The sequence below is a fragment of the Amblyraja radiata genome, chromosome 10 (assembly GCF_010909765.2).
Source record: "Amblyraja radiata isolate CabotCenter1 chromosome 10, sAmbRad1.1.pri, whole genome shotgun sequence".
NCBI classification, from domain to species: Eukaryota; Metazoa; Chordata; class Chondrichthyes; order Rajiformes; family Rajidae; genus Amblyraja; species Amblyraja radiata.
This window is the reverse complement of record NC_045965.1, coordinates 36,764,504-36,784,094: the sequence shown is the minus strand read 5'-3', so window position 1 is coordinate 36,784,094 and position 19,591 is coordinate 36,764,504. Positions and strand designations below refer to the sequence as shown.

The window sequence follows — 19,591 nt, the reverse complement described above, 5'->3', positions numbered from 1 at the left end:
CTTCATCTATGCCCTCTAGTCTTTGACATTTCCATCTGAGGAACATTTTTCAATGCTGCATTCATGTTCTTTTTTTTTTCTTTTTTTTTTTATTAGAAGTACAGTAAATTACAGTAATACACATCACATATATCTTATTACATTTGTTGTACCACTTCATTTTTCGAGCTTTAAAAAAGGTAGAAATAAAAGAAGTAAGGAAAGTGAGCAAGAGTCGTGAAGGTGCAGGAAAGTGTTGGGAAAAGAAAGCCCCTTAGAAAAGTAGTCAGAGAAGGAAGTAAAGAAAGGAAATAGACCCAAGAAAGAAAAAAAAGGAGAAACAATCGCTCTATTATAACACAAAACTCCGCAAAAAAGGATATACCAACCGTGTTTTTTTGCCCCCCGTTACCAGATCCTGGTACCATTTATTTTTAAAATTACTATTGCACCTTATGCTTGTAATAGTTCCATAAATGCAGACCACGTCTTTTGGAAGTGGTCTGCTTTGCCTGCTAGGAGGAGTCTCATCTCTTCCAGGTGTAATGCTTCGAACATGTTTGAAATCCACATTTTTATTGTTGGTATTGGAGCGTTTTTCCAGAATTTGAGTATAAGCTTTTTTCCCATTATTAGCCCGTAATTAAGTAAGTTCTTTTGAAACACGTTTAGTTCGGGGTTACCTTCTGATATTCCAAAAATGACCCATTCTGCTTTTGGTACCAGTTTTACTTTAATTAATTTTGTGAAGATTTCAAATATTTCGTTCCAGAATTTTTGGATTTTTATACAAAAAACAAAAGAGTGCGCTATGGTAGCTTCTTGAGACTGACATTTATCACAAGTGGGTGAGACATTGGGGAAAAGTGTATTTATTTTGTTTTTTGAATAATATAGTCTATGTAATGTTTTGAATTGAATTAGAGTATGTCGTACATTGATCGAGCATTTATGCACATATAGTAAGTGTTTATCCCAGCTCTCTTTTGAAATTTTTATAGCTATGCATTCATGTTCTAAGTACTTCTCTCCTGGTATTCACTTAACCTCAACATGCAACAGATGACCTATGTACTTGCAAGGCTTCTTCTCTGCTGCTCAATCAAAGTACAAGCAAAACAAGCCAGGAAAATCAGAATGCTTATGTTCTTCCATGCTCCAATATAAATTACAGTAAAATTAAATCTTTGGGATGTCTTCTACCTATGGATGGAGGCAATAAGCCTTCTCTTTCAATCAGCACTGAAGATAGACACAAAAAGCTAGAGTAACTCAGTGGGACAGGCAGCATCTCTGGAGAGAAGGAATGGGTGATGTTTCGGGTCGAGACCCTTCTTCAGTCTGAAAAAGGGTGACGTTTCGGGTCAATGTTTCTATGTCAAGACCCTTCCCGAAACGTCATCCATTCCTTCCCTCCAGAGATGCTGCCTGTCCCGCTGAGTTACTCCAGCTTTTTGTGTCTATCTTCGGTTCAAACCAGCATCTGCAGTTCTTTCCTACACACTTCAATCAGCACTGGGTAGCTTCAGCTTAGGTTAGCCACTCTTAAAGTTACACTGTATGGATATGCACTAACACAATAACCTATAGAGTTGGTGTTAGCTGGATCTTACAGTCATTCCGGTAGGCGGCGCGACTCTCGTCTGCAGCGGCCTCTGCAGTCCGTCTGCGTTTTTATTATTTTATGTCTATGTTTTAATGTAGTTTTTGTTATTTTTGTTGGGGTATGTGTGTGTGGGGAGGTGGGGGTGGTGTGGGGGGGTTGGGGGTAACTTTTAAATCTCTCCCTGCACGGGAGACCCGACCTTTTCTTTGTCGGGTCTCCGTTGTCGTTGGGGCTGCAACGAGGAGCGGCCTCCAACAGGAAGACCGGGGGCTCTGGTGCCGACTACTCACCTCACGCGGAGCTGGCCGAGTCCAGAGCGGGTGGAGCTGTGGTGGACGCTGCTGCGGCCCGACCCCCGGAGTTTCGGTGGCTGCAACTGCGGGTTTGGCGGGCGGCACCGGGAGCCCGCGGGTCCCTGGAGGGAGACCGCTTTTCAGGGCTCCCGCAACGGCGACTTCTCCCGCCCGAGTTGCGGGGTTGAAGAGCTCCTGGAGCGGGGCCTACATCACCGCCCCGCGCGGCTTGGAATGGCCGCGGGAGTTTGCGAGCGCACGCCGGGGGCTCTAACATCAAGAACCCGGTGTGCGGCCTTGCATCACCCGGCGTGGCTTAAATGGCCACGGGACAATCGCCATCGCCCGCCGGGGGCTTTGACTTTGACTCTGACATCGGGGGGGGGGGGGGGGGGGTGCAGTGGAGAGAAAAGTTTTTTTGGCCTTCCATCACAGCAATGTGATGGATGTTTATGTAAAATATGTTGTGTCTTGGGTCTATTTGTTTGTAATGTATGGCTGCAGAAACGGCATTTCGTTTGGACCTCAAGGGGTCCAAATGACAATAAATTGAATTGTATTGTATTGTATTGTATTGTATTTGATGGAGGCACACATTCTGTGTGGCTACTACACTGCGTAAACCTAGGCATGAGCAACTCGCAGATGATGATGATTCTAGCAGATGTTTTCTACTGCCATCCAATTTCTCCACCAAAACTACATTTTAAGAAAACAAAAGATACTGTCACTTGAATTAAAACCAAATGTAGAATGTTCAGCTCTTGCCACGAGATGAAAGTCTCTGATCTATTAATTCGCAGTGGCAACAGATATGCCCTGTTATCTCCAAAACCAGTCAGTCTTGCACGGATATTCTTAAGTTTCTTCCAAAGATTTTTAATAATCGTGCCTGTCTGTGTAAATAACCATAGTCTTGGATTGGAATCAGATAAGTTGAGCAATATAAATCATCATGTTGTTCTCAGATTCTTTAATTTACAATTTATTTTTATGGAATGATATGACCAATTCATAGGAGTGCTGTTTCTGGAAAAAGTATATATTAAAATAAATAATCCCACATAATATTTGAGGAGCAAAATGCATCCATTTAAATGCATACCATTTATGGCTGATCAGTTATTTCTTTCTATTTTGTTTGTTTTACAAAGTTATTTTACAAAATGTCATGTTTGATTTTAAAGGTGTTTATTGTGTAATTACCCAAAAAACAAGTTTTGTAAAACTTTTGGAAAATATTCTGAATTCTTAATTTGATCACATTTAAAATTTGCCCTTTTTGTGACCAGTACTACAAACAGTGACTGGAATTGAATTTGTCGTTTTCTGTGTGGGTGCTGGTGCCAGAATAAAACTCACCCGGCCTCAGCCAAGAAAACATGTGGCGGATGTTTACTACTGCTTTTATTATAATTGCAATGTTGAGTTTTTTCCATTTAATTTGGTGAGTTGAAGGAAAATTCAGTTAATTTCACAGCATATTTTCTGGGAGATCAGCCAACAGGGCAGTTTTTTTAGATTTGCAGAACAAAATAGCAAATATACAGGCCCTTCCGTCTAATTCACCCATGCCGACCAAGATGCCTTTCTACGGTAATCTCAATTACTTGCATTTGGCACATTTCCCTCAACCTTTCCTATCCACGTACCTGACAAACTCTTTTAATCACTGCATTTGCACCTGCTTCTACCATCTTCTCTGGCTGCTTGTTCCATATTGTAGATTGGTTACTTCTTACTAACCAATTGTAGTGCTTGTTAGTAGAAGCTCCACCTACTACGCAGTTTATATTATCAGGAGTTTGCTTACGTAATTTAGTCTGAGTAGCTGCTAGTTACTATAACATCTTGCAGACGAATGCTGTACGAGTACTTTAATAAATATGTGTTGTACCTTGACGTGTGCATGACTCAACTCATTACACATATACCAATCTCTCTCTGTAAAAAGCCTGCCCCCTCAGATCCCTTTTAAATCTTATCCCCATCATCTCAAACCTATGTCCTTGTTTTAGAGAATTTCTCATCCTGGGAAAAATACCATGATTCTCTATGCTACCTATGCCCCTTTTATAAACCTCTCTGATGGCCACTTTTTCAGCCTCCTTTGCTCCAGGATAAACAACCCTAGCCTATTCAATCTTATAACATCCTCTCCAGTCCAGGCAATGTTCCTGTGAATCTTTTCTGCACCCTCTCTTGCTTAACCATATCCTTCCTATAACATGGCAATGAAGACTGTACATAATACCCCAACAGTGGCCTATGCAACAATTTGTACAACTAACATGATAGGAAGAATTGCATGCATACAGGTAGGGTGACACAAATAAAACCTCAAGTTTAAGATTATCGCCATATGTACAAATACAGTGATGCACAGATACAGTCTTGCTTGCATACATCACAGGCACATAGACAACACGCAGAGAAACAAATACACATAATTTATACACAAATTACACATACAATTCTAAAGAAAAGAAGACTAAGCAACAAAACAATAATACAAAAACATAATTTAAAAATAAATATAAATACAAGTCCATGGTAATGCAAGAGGTGGGCTGTAATGATCCATAGTTGAAGTAGGGTTAGGGTTGTGTAAGGTGGTTCAAGAATCTGATAGTTGTAACAAAGTATTTGTTCCTCAACCTGGTGGTGTTGTACCTCCTGCCCAATGGTAGCAGCGAGAAGAGCCATGGTGTGGATCCTTGATGATACATGTTGCCGCCTTGAGGCCACCAGGAGGCGCCATCAGCGATGGCAGCCTCGCCAATGGTCTGCTGTATTTTTGTCTTTTTTGTTATTTTTAGTTATTTTTTAAAAGTTTGTGTTAATGTTCTCTGGTTTGTTTTATGTGGGAGGTGAGGGAAGAGGTCGGGGAAACATTTATTCAATCTCTTACTTTGCTGGAGATGCAATTGTTATCTGGATCATATCTCCGGTCGCTCTGTGGCCTAACATCATGGTGCTGCCGGCCTTGCTCGGGACTGACATTGAGCCCCACCGTGGGGCCGTGGTCTTACCATCAAAGCCTGCGATCCCTTGCCTGGGATCAACGCTCCAACTGCGGCCAGCGGATTTCTACATCGAGGAGCTCACAGTCTCGGGTGGAGACTGATGTCGGGCAACTCCAAAGTAGCAAGAGGTTCGACTAGTCCTGACCTGGGGTCCGATCGCTGGCGCAGTGGAGCTGAGATCCCCCGATGCCGAAGCTTGATCGCCCCGTTGCGGAGGGCCCAATCACCGGCTACAGGAGCCAAGATCGTCCCGTCAACAGAAGGCTCGAGGCCCCCGACCACGGGAGACCAAAGAAGGGAAGGGGTTGAACTTTTTTTCTGACTTTCATCACAGGAGGAATGTGGAGGAGTCACTGGTGGATGTTTATGTAAAAAGTGCTTTGTGTGTCTTGTCACTTTTTATTGGTCGACTGTATGGCAAACCAAATTCCACGCATGTTGCAAAACATACTTGGCTAATAAAGTATGATTACGATTATGATTATGATATGGATGTTTTTGATGGAGTGGAAGGCTGTGCCTGAGCTGAGGTCACCTACATGGCTGTACATGTACAATTATTTTGAAGCTACAAATTGGCAATTAACTTGAATTAAGTCATGTTGATGTATAGCATTACTTGACATGATAGCACAGTGGCACAGCTGGTAGAACTGCTGCCTCACAGTGCCAGAGACTGTCTATGAGGAGTTTGCACTTTCTCCCTGTGTCTGCATGGGTTTCTTCCAGGTACTCTGGTTTCCTCCCACATCCCAAAGACATGCAGTGTTTTGGTTAATAGATCTAGTAAATTGCCCTTTGTGTGTAGGGAGTGGGTGTGTAAGTGGGATAACATAGATCTAGTGTGAACAGGCGATCAATGGTTAGCATGGAATCTGAAGGCTGAAGAGCCCACTTCTATGCTGAATCTTTTAGTCAATTGAAAAGCATGCAAAACCGAGCTTCTCCTTGTACCTCAGTATATGTGACAATAATGTTATTAATGTTGTTTCGTTTGTGCCTGAAGAAAACCGGAGCATTCTTCAGGCACAGTCACCGGGATTCACACGGTCACAGGGACCACATGCAAACTCCCTACAGACAGCACCCGAGGTCAGGATCGAATCTGGGTTTCTGATGCTTTGAGGTAGAACCTCTACCATCAATAAATAGTTATATTATTCTTCATTGGTGAGCACTCATCAATCACATGTTGATCATCTGCCAGGCTTTACCATTTCTATGAGCTAAGTACTGTCTGACAGGACAAAAGCTGGCTGCCTCTCCAAATCCCTCATTTTGTTTGTGGATACGTTTCACAAAGGCAATGGATTAGTTTGCTGTGGCAAGGAAGATATTGATGCCATATTACGGTAGACGGTTTTAGCAGATTGTGATTGAATAAATCAGTGGCGACCCGCCTTCTGGTGTGTATTCCACTCCCACACTGTACTTCACGGGCATCCCAAAGAGTAACTATTGACCTGTCAATTGGCTGTACAAAGCCTTCCTTCCATGAATAACTCCGCTATCCTGAAGATTTTATCTTCCAGAAGGCCACACACACTATCTATTCCTTCAGGCATGTACTGCAACCTCATCCTTCAATTGGAGAATAGCTTTAAACCCTCGCTGCTGAAGTGCTGGAAAGTAGAGGAAAAATCATCAGAAAAAAACCCAAAATGGAAAACTAGAAATTCTCTTGTGGAATTACGATTCCTGCAATGTGAAAAGATGTTGCTTTACATGCAGCAAAGTGTGAACCCACCTCCTCATTTAACATATTGGATCTTCCTTCTAGCCCATCCTGTTAAAATGATTCCATTGTCCAAGAGATATCATCTGACTGTTATTGATTTTACATATAAAACATTTTCCTTTTTCCACCAGTTGCCTTTGTAATTATAGTTAGCTCAACTGCAAAAATAATAGTTTTCAAATTTCAAATGTAAAACACACAAAAGATCTTACTTTCTGTGATATTAATCACTCTCTTGGTATCTTACCACTGAGCAGAATGGGTTAAAATTGAAGTCCCGGATCAAAATCATCTTGTATGCTTGACTCCTTGCTGTATGAGATAAGTTAAATAAAATAGTATAAAGTCATTGATGATAGTCACTAACTATTAATTGTGTTGATGGAGGAACATTGACTTAATTGATTCTTTTATTTATAAAGGATAAGGACACAGAAGACTGGCTCTTCAGGCGGTTCTTCACTTCCATCAACCTCTTTTACATCCATTGGTGAATCATCTGAAGATTCCCTGCCAGCTCCTTCCCTTTCTTCTCCAACAGACGACTTTGACGACGACATAATTTCGACGCACCTCTTGATGCCCGACAGTCTTAGTCAACTGGAAGAATTTGGTCGCCAGAAGAAGCCGCAGAAGAAGCTGCCCAAACAGCAGAGGCAACGGCAGTTCAGTGATCTGTGGGTTCGCATAGAAGAGAGGTGGGTTTGGTTAATTATGTTTAAAATGCCTCTCAAGAGATGATGTCATGGTGTGTAAGAAAAAGGTGGCAGCATCACTGAGAATGAAAGGAACATGTCATTCTGGTAATTTTGCTAACATTGATGATTTAATCCATTTGTTCTCATTGCATTGTCCACTTTTTTCTTAAACAAGAATATTCTTTAAACTGCATGCTCTGGCTTAGTTCTACCTCAGAGTCCTGCTTATTTTGTGATGTGATAACCACTCAAATATGCAAAGAAGAAACACAATTGAAATTAATTGTTACCCGTGAGATTTGGTATTTGCTGAACTGTGCTAGTAAGCTGCAAAGTCAACCCTAAGATAATGCCAATGAGGGTCAGAAAACAATTCAATTGGGGAGCGAAAAGTTTAACTGAAATTAAATAACTTAACTAAATAGTTCATTGGATTATACTTTTACTCACTTCACTATTATTATAAAACTATGATTTTTTTTGGATTTGCTCCATACATTATTGCTGGATTTTTATTGTTTCAGCTTTCAAGTGCCCTAATAATAACATTACATGACAGCTTAATATTGTATAATTTGTTTTGTAGCTTGATGTATATTTTTTCAAATTCTTTTAGTTTGTTTTTCTGTTTTAGTTTAATACAAATTAACATGGATTTAACTGTTAAAATGGCCAAATGCTGCATTCTTGTTGGTTCTGCTATCGACAACAATGTGTATGGTCAGTGAGTAAGTGTACCACTGAACAAATATTGAACCACATAGGTCAGTACTGGTCCTGCAATAAGTGAGATCATCTCAAGCAGAATAATCGTAAGTCAGGGTAATCAAGGATCAAGGAGGGGGAAAACCAATGGCATATTTTCAGTCAGCTGACATAGGATAATAATATATAGGAGCTGAATTAGGTCATTCGGCCCATTGATTCTGTTCCGCCATTCAATCATGGCTGATCTATTTTTCCTCTCAGCCCCATTCCCCTGGTTTCTCCCTGTATCCTCAGGCACCCTTATCTGTCAAGAATGTCATTTAATTTAATTCATGATTGGGCAGAAGAGTGACAGATATGGAACTATACTCCAGCACTGACTTGGCGTGGACTTGCAATTTTTTACAAAAGATCGGTTGATTTGAAACATGCTTTTATAAATTCATTTTTACATTCTCACTATGTTAGTATATTAAGTCTACTTCAATATGCAACAAGGGTCCATGGTTCAGGTAATTCATGGCCTATATAATCCTGGTGGATAAATGTTTACAACTGTTCAGTTATCAGTTGTGAATTCAGTTCTTGTTCAATGTCCACATTTATCTACACTTTCCATTTTGAATGGGTTACACCTCGTCTCATCTTGCCTCTTGCATGGACACCATCCTTAATTTCACTTTTCTGTCTAGGCTGCATCTGCTCCCAAGTTGAGGCTTTCCACTCCAGAATATCCGAGATGTCTTCTTTTTTCACAGAAAATCTTTTGTGACATTGGCCAGGACTTGCACAACTTCGGAATAAATGTGGGAGTTGAATTCCCCTCGTCTGTAGCCTCCCTCCTTCACAGCAACGATAAAGTGTGTTGCTGGTGTGTGTCTGCCACAACTGGTGTGCCTATAGGAACTGATCACATCTCTCAGGATGGAGCATCAAGCAAGAATTGTTTTTACATATTTTGGGATATAAACCACTTCAAAGCTGTTGTTTCAGCTCTTTGGGTCAATTCCACAATATTTTGTAAGAACCAAGATTTGACATAACTGTTAAATTGTTTTTCAACAGAGGTACGATAGAAGACAGCATCAATGTTACCAAAATATGTTTGTGTTTTATTTTTTCAAACCACTACTGAAGGCTTTTATTTTTTATCATCCTTCCAACATCTTACCTAGCTGGCCAATCGTCAGTCATCATTTAAAACCCTGGACAGATTTTTGGACAGAATTTCATTGTCATACCATAGTTCAGTTGAATTACTATTCTTCTCCTTGTTCTCACTCTTTTATTTTTTTCTGTCTTTGCTTTTCTTCCTTCTTTTCTGATTTATTTAAACTCTTGTTTATTTTATTTTTTTTATAAATTCTGATCTATGTGCTAGACCCCTGGAGGATTTAATGTCTAAATCGCAGGGGTAACATGAATGCCCAATGGTCTCACATATTTATTAATATTATTTGTATTTCCAGCAAATGTCAACTTGACTGAGAACTGTCATCTTTGCCAGTTGGAATGTTCACCATCTGATGACATTCTGACATTGTATTGCAGTGATTTATATAGATATACTATAAGGGAATTTCTCCATATCTTGCCTGTATCCCAATATCACAAACAGAAGTGTTGGGGAAATTCCCCATTCTTCTTAAGCAGTTCCTTTGGATCAAGGATGACTTACTTTGACTTTGGGTTTGTGAGTTCTGAAGCACCTGATGAGCCAATGCAAAACTGCAGACTCTTCCACAGATGGGGCAGGTGGTGGCTGACAGGGCAGGTGGGTGAGTTGTTTGCGAGGAAGTCTGACCCGTCCAAATCTTATATGGGCCTTGTGCGTGTTCCCAATGCATGGATTTGTGGTTCTCAATATCATTCATGTTCTCCTTTCTGTACATCGAGCAGTAATGGGCCAGAGGTTCTCAAGAGTTAGTGGTGATGTTGCACATCTTAAATGGAGAGTTTGAGTGCACCCTCAAATCTTTTCCTTTGCCTGTCTGACTATTAATGCCATACCAATAAACTTATCTGGCTCAGATAAGGACTTTCAAACCCACACTCAATAAATATCTCAGAGATTCAGAGAATCCAGTATAATTTCTCCATGGAATAAACCGTAATAACAAACATGATATTATTCCCCATTTCAAAATGGTTCCTGTAAAAAATTTCACCCCAGTTTTAAAACCTGTCTGCTTTACACTATTGCCAAATTCACACCTAAACAACAATCCATTGCTTGAACATTTAGAACAATGTTACTATGCATGAGAATGCTTGTAAGATCAATTTCTTCAGCAAGGGAGAGAGAAGAGCCATAGAAAATTAAAAACTAGCCAAGAAAAACAAAATTTATAATAGACTTTTATTTATAAAAGTAATTTTAAGATTGTAGAGATAAGAAGTACTTCAACCTTAATCAAATACATAATCTAAGAATTGTTCACCAATATTTGAAAGTCCATTTTCTTGTATGCAGTAGTCCAGTGAATGCTCTCAGGGTTTAAATGCTAAGCATCTATAGAATGAATGTCTAATTATTTTACATTAATTATAGAGGATGTTGTAACTGAATGATCAAAATGTGTGTGTGTCCATGTATGTGTGTGTGTGTGTATATATATATATATATATATATATAGAGTTAAAGAAGGTACGAGATGGAACGTTGGAAAGGTTTATGGTATAAATTCCAGAGCTTAAGGTCTTGGCAGTTAAAGGCATGGAGTGATTAAATTTGGGAATAATCAAGAGCCCAGAATTATAGGATCTCAAAAATATTTTCAACATTTATTGTGCTGGAGGAAATTTACATTTCCTATTTGAAAATGAAGAAGTGAAGTTAGAAATATTTCACAAGTTCTTTGCAGTGTGCTCAAAGCAGGAGACCTCTCTTTATAACACCAATCGATAGCTATTTTTCTGCAGAGAGCTAAGATTTCTCAAAAAGAAATCTGTCACAATGACAGCTTTATATCCCTTTGACCTGAAGTGTATCATCTGAAAACAAACGTAATGCAAACCCTAAAGCCCCTAAAACAATAAGGTCAGTAAATTGAAACCATGTCAGTCACCTCTGACACCCAGGGCTGGCCATAGTGCTGGATGCACACAGGTCCTGTGAGTCAACTTTGGCTTGAACTAAGCTGCATACAATGACATTTTTTTGGTAGTGCACCCTTTCTTGTGTGGGGTGTTAGGGAAAGTTTTACTGACCTGAAGAATGGATCAGCTCATTGATCTGATAACAGTTCGAACAAGTGGAACCTTAATATGCTCCTAGCTCCAACATTCCTGACGTCTGATCTCGAGCAGGGATAAATAGAAGGTGATCTTTGTCTCCAGCCACGAAGGCTGGCCTTCATTGTCTATCATAATGAAGTTTTACTTTGGAAGCCAAAAGACCGTTGCCTTTCTGCATATACAAACATAAAATATTGCGCTCTTACAGTCATAGAGCACAGAAACAGGCTCTTCAGCCCAACTTGTCTGTCGACCAATGTTATTCCCACCTGCCTGCATTTTACCCATAATCCTGTCAAATCTTCCTTTTCATATCTTAATTAAAATATAACCTGAAAAGTAATCAATATTTCAAATACCTTCAAATCCGAGATTACCTGAAAAAACACACACAAGAATATCAAACTCTAGACGCAGATCTATTAGATGAAGGAATGAATAGAAATGCGGAATCGAGTAATTTAATATCATATTTGTAAAACATCATACGGCAGGTACTCGGGAAACTTGTTAACTCATGAAAATCTTTCAACATGAAGAAAGATATCCACGAGTCAAATTTACTCTTGAAGTAAAAATGTTAAACTTTCAAACTGCCACGGATACAAATAATGTCATACACAAGAAAGGGCAGGTCTTATTGGTGTTATAAAGGTCTTACCTGATGTGTGGTCATGAAGATTTTCATTTTCCACTTTCAATGCTTAGCTCAGTTTCTATTCCACGCATTGCACACTGCCCGGCCAGTCAAAATGCATGAGGAAGTGCAGTGGAAGGCCAGAAGGATAATGCTATAATTGGGAAGTTGAGGAGCAGTCTTGCATGTTGAAAAAGGAACTGGAAATGTTATGATAGGCAAGGCCTGTTGTATTTTTGCATAATTAATATGTCTTATTTACAAATAGTTGATGTGTGATGGACCCAGTCTGGAATACTAGGGGCGGCATGGTGGTGCAGCAGTAGAGTTGCTGCCTAACAGCACCAGAGAACCGGGTTCAATCCTGATTATGGGTACTTGTCTGTACAGAGTTTGTATGTTCTCCTTGTGACCTATGTGGAATTTCTCTGGGATCTCCGGTTTCTTCCCACACTACAAAGACATCCAGGTTTGTAGGATAATTGGCTTGGTAAAATTGTAAATTATCCCTGGTGTGGCTAGGATAGTGTAAATGTGCGGGGATTCCTGGGTGGCACAGACTCGGTGGGGCAAAGGGCGAAGGGCCTGTTTCTGCGCTGTATCTCAAAACTAAACTGTCAGTCAATCATTTTCAGTCAATTTTGGCAATTTAGATTTGATTCAACTAGAAACTGCTGACTATTGGCACTAAAGATGATATTTATGCAGATCTTGAAATATCACAATTTACCGTATATTTCTATCCACTAGCCAGACAACATATCAGTTATTTTAAATACGGGTGACCCCCACATTACAGCAGTTCAGGTAATGGAAATTCATCCTTATGAAATTCGCAAATCACTACTAAATAAATCTGAAATAGGGTCATAGGGTCATATAATGTGGAAACGGGCACTTCGGCCCAACTTGCCCATGCCAACCAACATGTCCCTTCTACACTAGGCTCACATGCCTGCATTTAGCCCATATCCCTCTAAACCTATCCTATCCATGCACCTGTCTAAATGGTTCTTAAACGTGATCATAACTGCCTCAACTACCTCCTCCGCAGCTCATTTAATGCACCCATCACCCTTTGTGTGAAAAAAAAGTTACTCCTCAGGTTCCTATTAAATCTTTTCCCCCCTCACCTTAAACCTATGACCTCTGGTTCTCGATTCTCCTACTTTGGAAAAAGACTGTGCATTCACCATATTATTCCTCTTATGATCTTCTACACCTCATCCTCCTGTGCTCTAAGGAGTAAAGTCGTAGTCTGCTTAACCTCTCCCCATAGCCCAAGCCCTCGAGTCCTGGCAACATCCTCGTAAATCTTTTATGCACTCTTTCCAGCTTAACAACATCTTTCCAATAACAGGGTGACCAAAGTTGAACACAAGTGGCCTCACCAATGTCTTGTACAACTGTAACATGAATCCAGAATTAAAAAAATAGCTGGCAGAATTTGTGTTCATCTAGCATTTCTTCACACATACACAGTTGTGGAGAAGAAAAATAAACCCCTGGAGGAAATCAGTTGGCCAAACAGCATCTGGGGAAATGGGTTAGGAATTATTGATGTTTCAGGTACAAACCCTACATCAGGTTCTGATGCAGGGTGTCAAATTGAAATATCAACCACCCCTTCCAATATCACCGCACACTCTATCCCCATAAATGTCTCTTGACCTGCTGAATTCCTCCAGCATCTATTGTATCTAGTGTCTCTGCAGATTATGTGACTTTGTGTTTCGGAAATATTATGATATGATTGGTTTTCTGGGATTGCAAAGGTCATATACAAGAAAAAAGGTGGTTTAAACAATAATGGAAGTTGGGGCTTCCATCTCACCTGTATTTAAACATCTTTGGCGTGGTAACAGTGTGCGCTGCACTGGGAGTAAAACAGGTCTTTTATCTGAATGTTGAAAGTAATAGCAAGTAACATTATGTAATTCAACAATCTTTAAAACATTTCCATTTTAATACCTTAAGGACCTCCATCAGACCAACATGTAATCAAAAGAAGCATGGATTAGGTGACAGAAAGAAATGTATTTTGGCATGAAGCACAGGTCTTGTTTAATAGCTCAAGAAAACTTGGACACAAGCATGCACATTTCCTAAGATTATATTCCCTTATTTTGAGTTTCAGTCAATCCCTATGCTTGAAGACGTTAGAAAATTAATAAAATTGTAGAACCAGAATCTGAAACAAAAGCAGAAATGCTGGAAGAACTTAGACAGTCTAATGGCATCTCTGGAAGAGAAACCAGTCTAGTTCTCCCAACAGTTCTTGGAGGCATTTTGGCTGATTATAAATAACCTGATCCAAGGCTGATGTTTTACAGACCAATCTCCTCCAAAGCTCAAAGCAAAATTTGGCTCAAAGCAAAATTAAGTCCAGAATTTTAGGTGCAGGTGCAGACCATTATATTCCTAGTGTTTAATTGCAATTCACTTGAGCAATTTATTTTTCCTCGTCCCCTATGACTAGTTTTCACTCATAAACTGTGCAAGTTTAATTCATTTCTCTGGTCTCAATTGTTTACACTGAATTTGGTGTTAACTCCATTCTGTAAGTGTGTGAATGTGATCAGAACATTTTTACTTATTACGTTTCAGAAAAAATATATAAACAAACATAATTGATATGCAATGCAACCGATTCAATCTTCACAGGAAATCACTTTTTGTTTCTGAAGCAACAAATAAGATATTGTAATTTTAATATGCTGTCTTCAAAAGCTTTAATATATATCCAGGAATTTGCAAGAAATGGTTACCATAAAGACCTTAATAATTGGCTAGTGAAACTCAATTTCCACAACCATTATAGCCATCAAGTTTGTGGTTTGATTGCAGTACAGTATTGTATTCACTGTGTCAATTATGCTTAAAAGATTAAAGATTACATTTACTGGAAAACATTACTGAGCTAGATTAATGCCATGTTCTGGATTTTTCTGCCATAATGTTTCACTCATGTCTAATGCTTAATTTTTTAATCTATATCAGCCTATGAATGCCTGGATTATTTATTTGGCCACTTGAGATGCATTTTGTTTCAAGGTACAATTATTCCTTACTTTGTGGCTTCCCTGCACTGCATGCTTCCAATGACCAAGAATGGTACTGTGCGTAATTCAACCATGAGAAATACTGGAGCAGTAAGTGGAAAACTGATTGAATTGAATTGAATACCTTTATGACTCTGGTATATTCTATTGCTGGTGGGAAGTCGGGTATTACCTAACTCAATATCCCTCATGGTTGAGATAAGAATCACAGATGATGAGAATGGTTAGGAAATATTATGTTGCCCACCTTCTCCCACTCAACATTCACCGCCTACTGATCTAGTTCAAACGGTGCACCAATGGTGATAAGGCCAGCAATCATCCATTGCTGCTGGCATCATATGACAGTTAATTGCTGAGCAAGCTTGGTCAGAGACCTTGGGGCAGGTAGCAAAGGCATGTCCATCACTAAATGGTCTACCACTGGAGAGCCTTCATAGATTCCATATCCAACTTGGACTTATCTGATGTAGTTTTGCAGACTCAGATTTCCCCAAGACATGTTCAGAGAGATGCAAGAGAAACAATGGGAAAACCATAGTCACACTCCTGTATTGAGATGGCTTTATCCACAGAGGTCAAGGTCACTTTGTGACACCATCAGCTTCCTCGGTACAGGGTCGTTACAAGTCACTCATATGGCCCAATCTGCTGCTCGCTACAGCAGAAAGATCACTTGGTACTGCATATGTCTAAGGTGATTATAGATCCTTTATTTTCAGTGAGAAACGTGTCTCACCTTGGACACTGGGATTTGCCAAAAGCATACTGACCCAGAACATGAGGAACATGAAACAAAAGCTGAAGAACAGAAAGAGCGAGAGTAGGAGGGTGAGGAAGGCATTAAAAGGGGGAAAGTCCCAGTACACCAGCAGCCTCGTCTCCCAGCAGAGCAGAGACAGGTGTGTGCAACACCAACAGAGTTCCCCAAGAAATAGCTGAGAAACCCCCTTGGAAGCTAATAGTCGTACCTACCGAGTACCTACAGCTGGGATAACGAGCCGCTACAATATATCCACGGACTCCTACGGACTCGTTACGAACATTCTGCGAGTTTGAATTGAGGGGAAAACTCAGGAGAATTTGTGAATAACTCGGGAGAATTTGTGAATAAGTCGGGAAAGTGGGATAGGCCCTTTACATTTCAGGTGGAGACCCTTCTTCACGATTAAGAAGAATCTCGACCCGGAACGTTGCCAATCCATGTTCTCCAGAAGTGCTGCTGACCTGCTGAATTACTCCAGTAAATTATATAAAAACTGTGTAGCACAAGGTAATAAATCATTTTTACCTAGATTTTACCTACGGTTTCCACTTCACCTATGGTTTCCGTAAAGGTTTTGGCTAATTTCATGATGACATGGAATTTCATATCCAATTGGTACCACACTCTTTACTCTACACAGAGCAGGTTTATTGAACTAAAGAAAATATAAATTCAGAGCAATTTTGTGTTGTCATATTATTTTGTCTGTGATTCCTATCCCATGGCCTTCCAATGATTGTGTTTCGTTTCCCTTCAGCACAACGGTCGTGCCATCCAATATCAGGATTATCAACGGCTACATCACGGTGGAGCCTGCACATGAACCATCACAGCAACATAGGCAGCATCCCATCCTCAACTCAACTGCAGTGGTCACAGTCCCATCAGCAACTCTACTTCTCTCTGGGATGGCCAGCTTGTTCTGGAGTCTATTGTGGCCCTCCTGACCCCCTGCACATACGATCTTGACCCGCACCCAGTTCTTTTAATTTAAGAGGAGAAAAACGTTAAAAAATATTTCTGGCATTAGCTGATGAAGCTTCTCGCAGTTACACACAGGAAGTGCCTTTGCCCTATGCTCAGTAGACCTTCGAGACCTAATTGCACCGGGTCCATCAGGTTCTCTGTGATGTCAGAAGAGAATATTATGAGATTCTGAAGCTTAAATAGCCACAACGTGACAGCATCTTCTTTTTGTAGAAGGGTTTTTTCCCATGGTGATATGGGGCATTGTAAATTTACTTTTGAAAATGTATATGTTCATATGAATGATGTATATTTATTCCCCTTCAATGTTAAGTTTTGTTGTGTATATAACTCCATAATCTATGAGAAGTTCAATGTTTTACTACAGTCTAACCAGACAAGATTAATTTTCTACCAAAGGTCACCTATTAGATGAGAGATGTATTAAAAAGTGCCTCCTCACCAGCCCTGATTGACCTTAATTTTGTTTTAAAGATTCCATTGATTATTCATTATACCCACCTCTGAAGAAATTTGAACTGGGCTTGGAACTGAAAATTCTTTTAATGCAGGAATTGAGAAAGAACTATTGGATGTTTCATTACAGAAGCTCAGATAGTCAATTCATAGCTGAACTAATCCCAACTGGTGCTCTGTGGTCATACTCAACTAGATTAGTTGCATCACAAAGATGAGATCACAATTTACAGGCAATAAGATACATCAATATTTCTGGTTTATCATCCAAAGCACCAATGCTTGTGTCAGACAACTTGTAAAACTATTTCATTTACTGACTTGAATCCACACTATATATGAAAGAATGATTGGATTTCCATATTTCCTATGGTTCTGAACTTCCATTTTATTTAGCACCTTTAATCTGTTCAGGATTTTCTAACATGCTGTTCAGCCAATGAGCTATGTTTAAAATATAATTGTTATAGCTGAACTGAGAACTGCAGCAAATAATTTGTGTGCAGGACTGGACCCATAACGGACACTAAGAAAAACAACTGGTAAATCTGATGGTTGAATGATCAATGCCACGAGCGAAACATGGAAAACCACGACTTGAAATTTTGCCCCAGACCCCTTATAAATAGGGAAATGGGGCTTTGGTTTAATGTCCCATTTGAAAGGGGGCACCATTAGCAATGCAGAACCTCCTCAGTGTAGCAATAAAATATCTGCCTATATTCTGGACTTTAGGCTGTTTAAAGTTTGGAATCTTGAAATGGCTGTCTCTCGGATTACCTTCTGTAGATTCTGACATGTTTTGTGGATAAATGCATTTGACAGTTGCGATACAGGTAGCTGTAAAGTCTAGATTTCATCTGAACTGATCTCAGAAGCGATCTCAGAAGAGACACCAACAATGAAAAGATTGGTCAAGCCTTCTGGTGGCATTCAGTGTTTCTTGCTGGAGAGCGGTTGCAGTCTATTACAGGGTTATGGAGTTGGGAAGTATTTGAATTCACAGATGAAAAAGATTCAATAGGAGGGAGGTCTCAGAGAGAAGTTGGTTCTTGTGAAAACATTATCCAACCTGACCCCATGCAGCATCTTTAGGAGGTACGGTCTGCCTAGACTATTGTGCTTTATTACCACAAGTGTGCAGATGAGAAATTCGATCCACCAAGTCTAGAAACACCATTGCTGGGATCATTAGCGACCTGTTCCTGCAGAAAAGAACCAGCAGCGTTAGGCTGCTTGGCATACCAGTCTAGCTCACATGCCAGGGAGATGGTTCCATTTATTTTGCCTGTGTAGTAAGAGAACGGACAGATAGGAAAGGAATTACTGCTCCAAAGTAAGCCATTCTGCCTTCAGTATAGGTAATGTAATCTCTTCCTCAATTAGCATTGCTGTGTTAATGTCCAGTCCATGCAAAACCATAGAATGGTTTTAGAGACCTCAAGTGCGTTAACCGAGCTAGCCTGGAATTCTCCCAGTGCAATTCCTTGATAATGGACACTGATGGAATACCCACTCTTTGAATAATTTAAGTAGAATAGCCAATCTCAGCAAAAATGTTGTGACTCCAGCAGAAGTCAGAAAATCTCCAGAAAATGTGGGCCTTCTTTAGTCAAGGCCATATGCCAGGCCATATTAATAACACTACCTGCAACCCTCAGTTTGATCAGAAAATATATCCTTCGCAATCCCAGTAAACATCTGTTCCTACAGCATATTCCTCGAGCCTGTATCATTTCACATCTCCCAAGTCCTTTCTTTTATGTTATCATTTCTTCCATAAGATGAATGCACCTGATAATTGGCACTTCCAAGTCCAGCGATGACACTCCAGTCCATCATTATTTAACCACATTCATGAGATCCCCTCTCATCCTAAATTCCAGTGAATAGAAGCCCAGTCATTCCAATCTTTCCTCATATGACAGTCCCACCATCCCGGGAATTATCTGGTGAACCTACGTTGCACTCCCTCAATAGCAATAATGTCCTTCCACAAATTAGGTAACCAAAATTGCACACAATACTCCAGGTATGGTCTCACCAGGGCCCTGAACAACTGCAGTAGGACCTCCTTGCTCCTAAACTCAAATCCTCTCGCAATGAAGGCCAACATGCCATTACCTTTCTTCACTGCCTGCTGTACCTGCATGCTTACTTTCAGTGACTGATGTACAAACACACCCAGGTCACATTGTACCTCCCCTTTTCCTAATCTGATACCAATCAGATAATAATTTGCCTTTCTGTTCTTGCCACCAAAGTGGATAACCTCACATTTATCCACATTATACTGCATCTGCCATGCACCTGCAACTCCCCCAACTTATCCAAGTCACCCTGCAGCCTCATAGCATCCTCATCACAGCTTACACTGCCACCTTGCTTTATATCATCC

The 19,591-nt window shown here is 40.1% G+C and overlaps 1 protein-coding gene across 1 annotated transcript in view; it reads left to right on the top strand.

The window, feature by feature from the left end:
- Nucleotides 1–18,444, top strand: part of trabd2b (TraB domain containing 2B) — a 351,111-nt gene extending 332,667 nt beyond the window's left edge. Inside the window, exons 6-7 of the mRNA XM_033028556.1 lie at nt 7,065–7,340; nt 16,508–18,444. Of these exons, the coding sequence (XP_032884447.1) occupies nt 7,065–7,340; nt 16,508–16,697 (466 nt within the window). The 3' untranslated portion in view covers nt 16,698–18,444. The remainder of the gene's footprint in view (nt 1–7,064; nt 7,341–16,507) is intronic.
- Nucleotides 18,445–19,591: the final 1,147 nt, after the last annotated feature.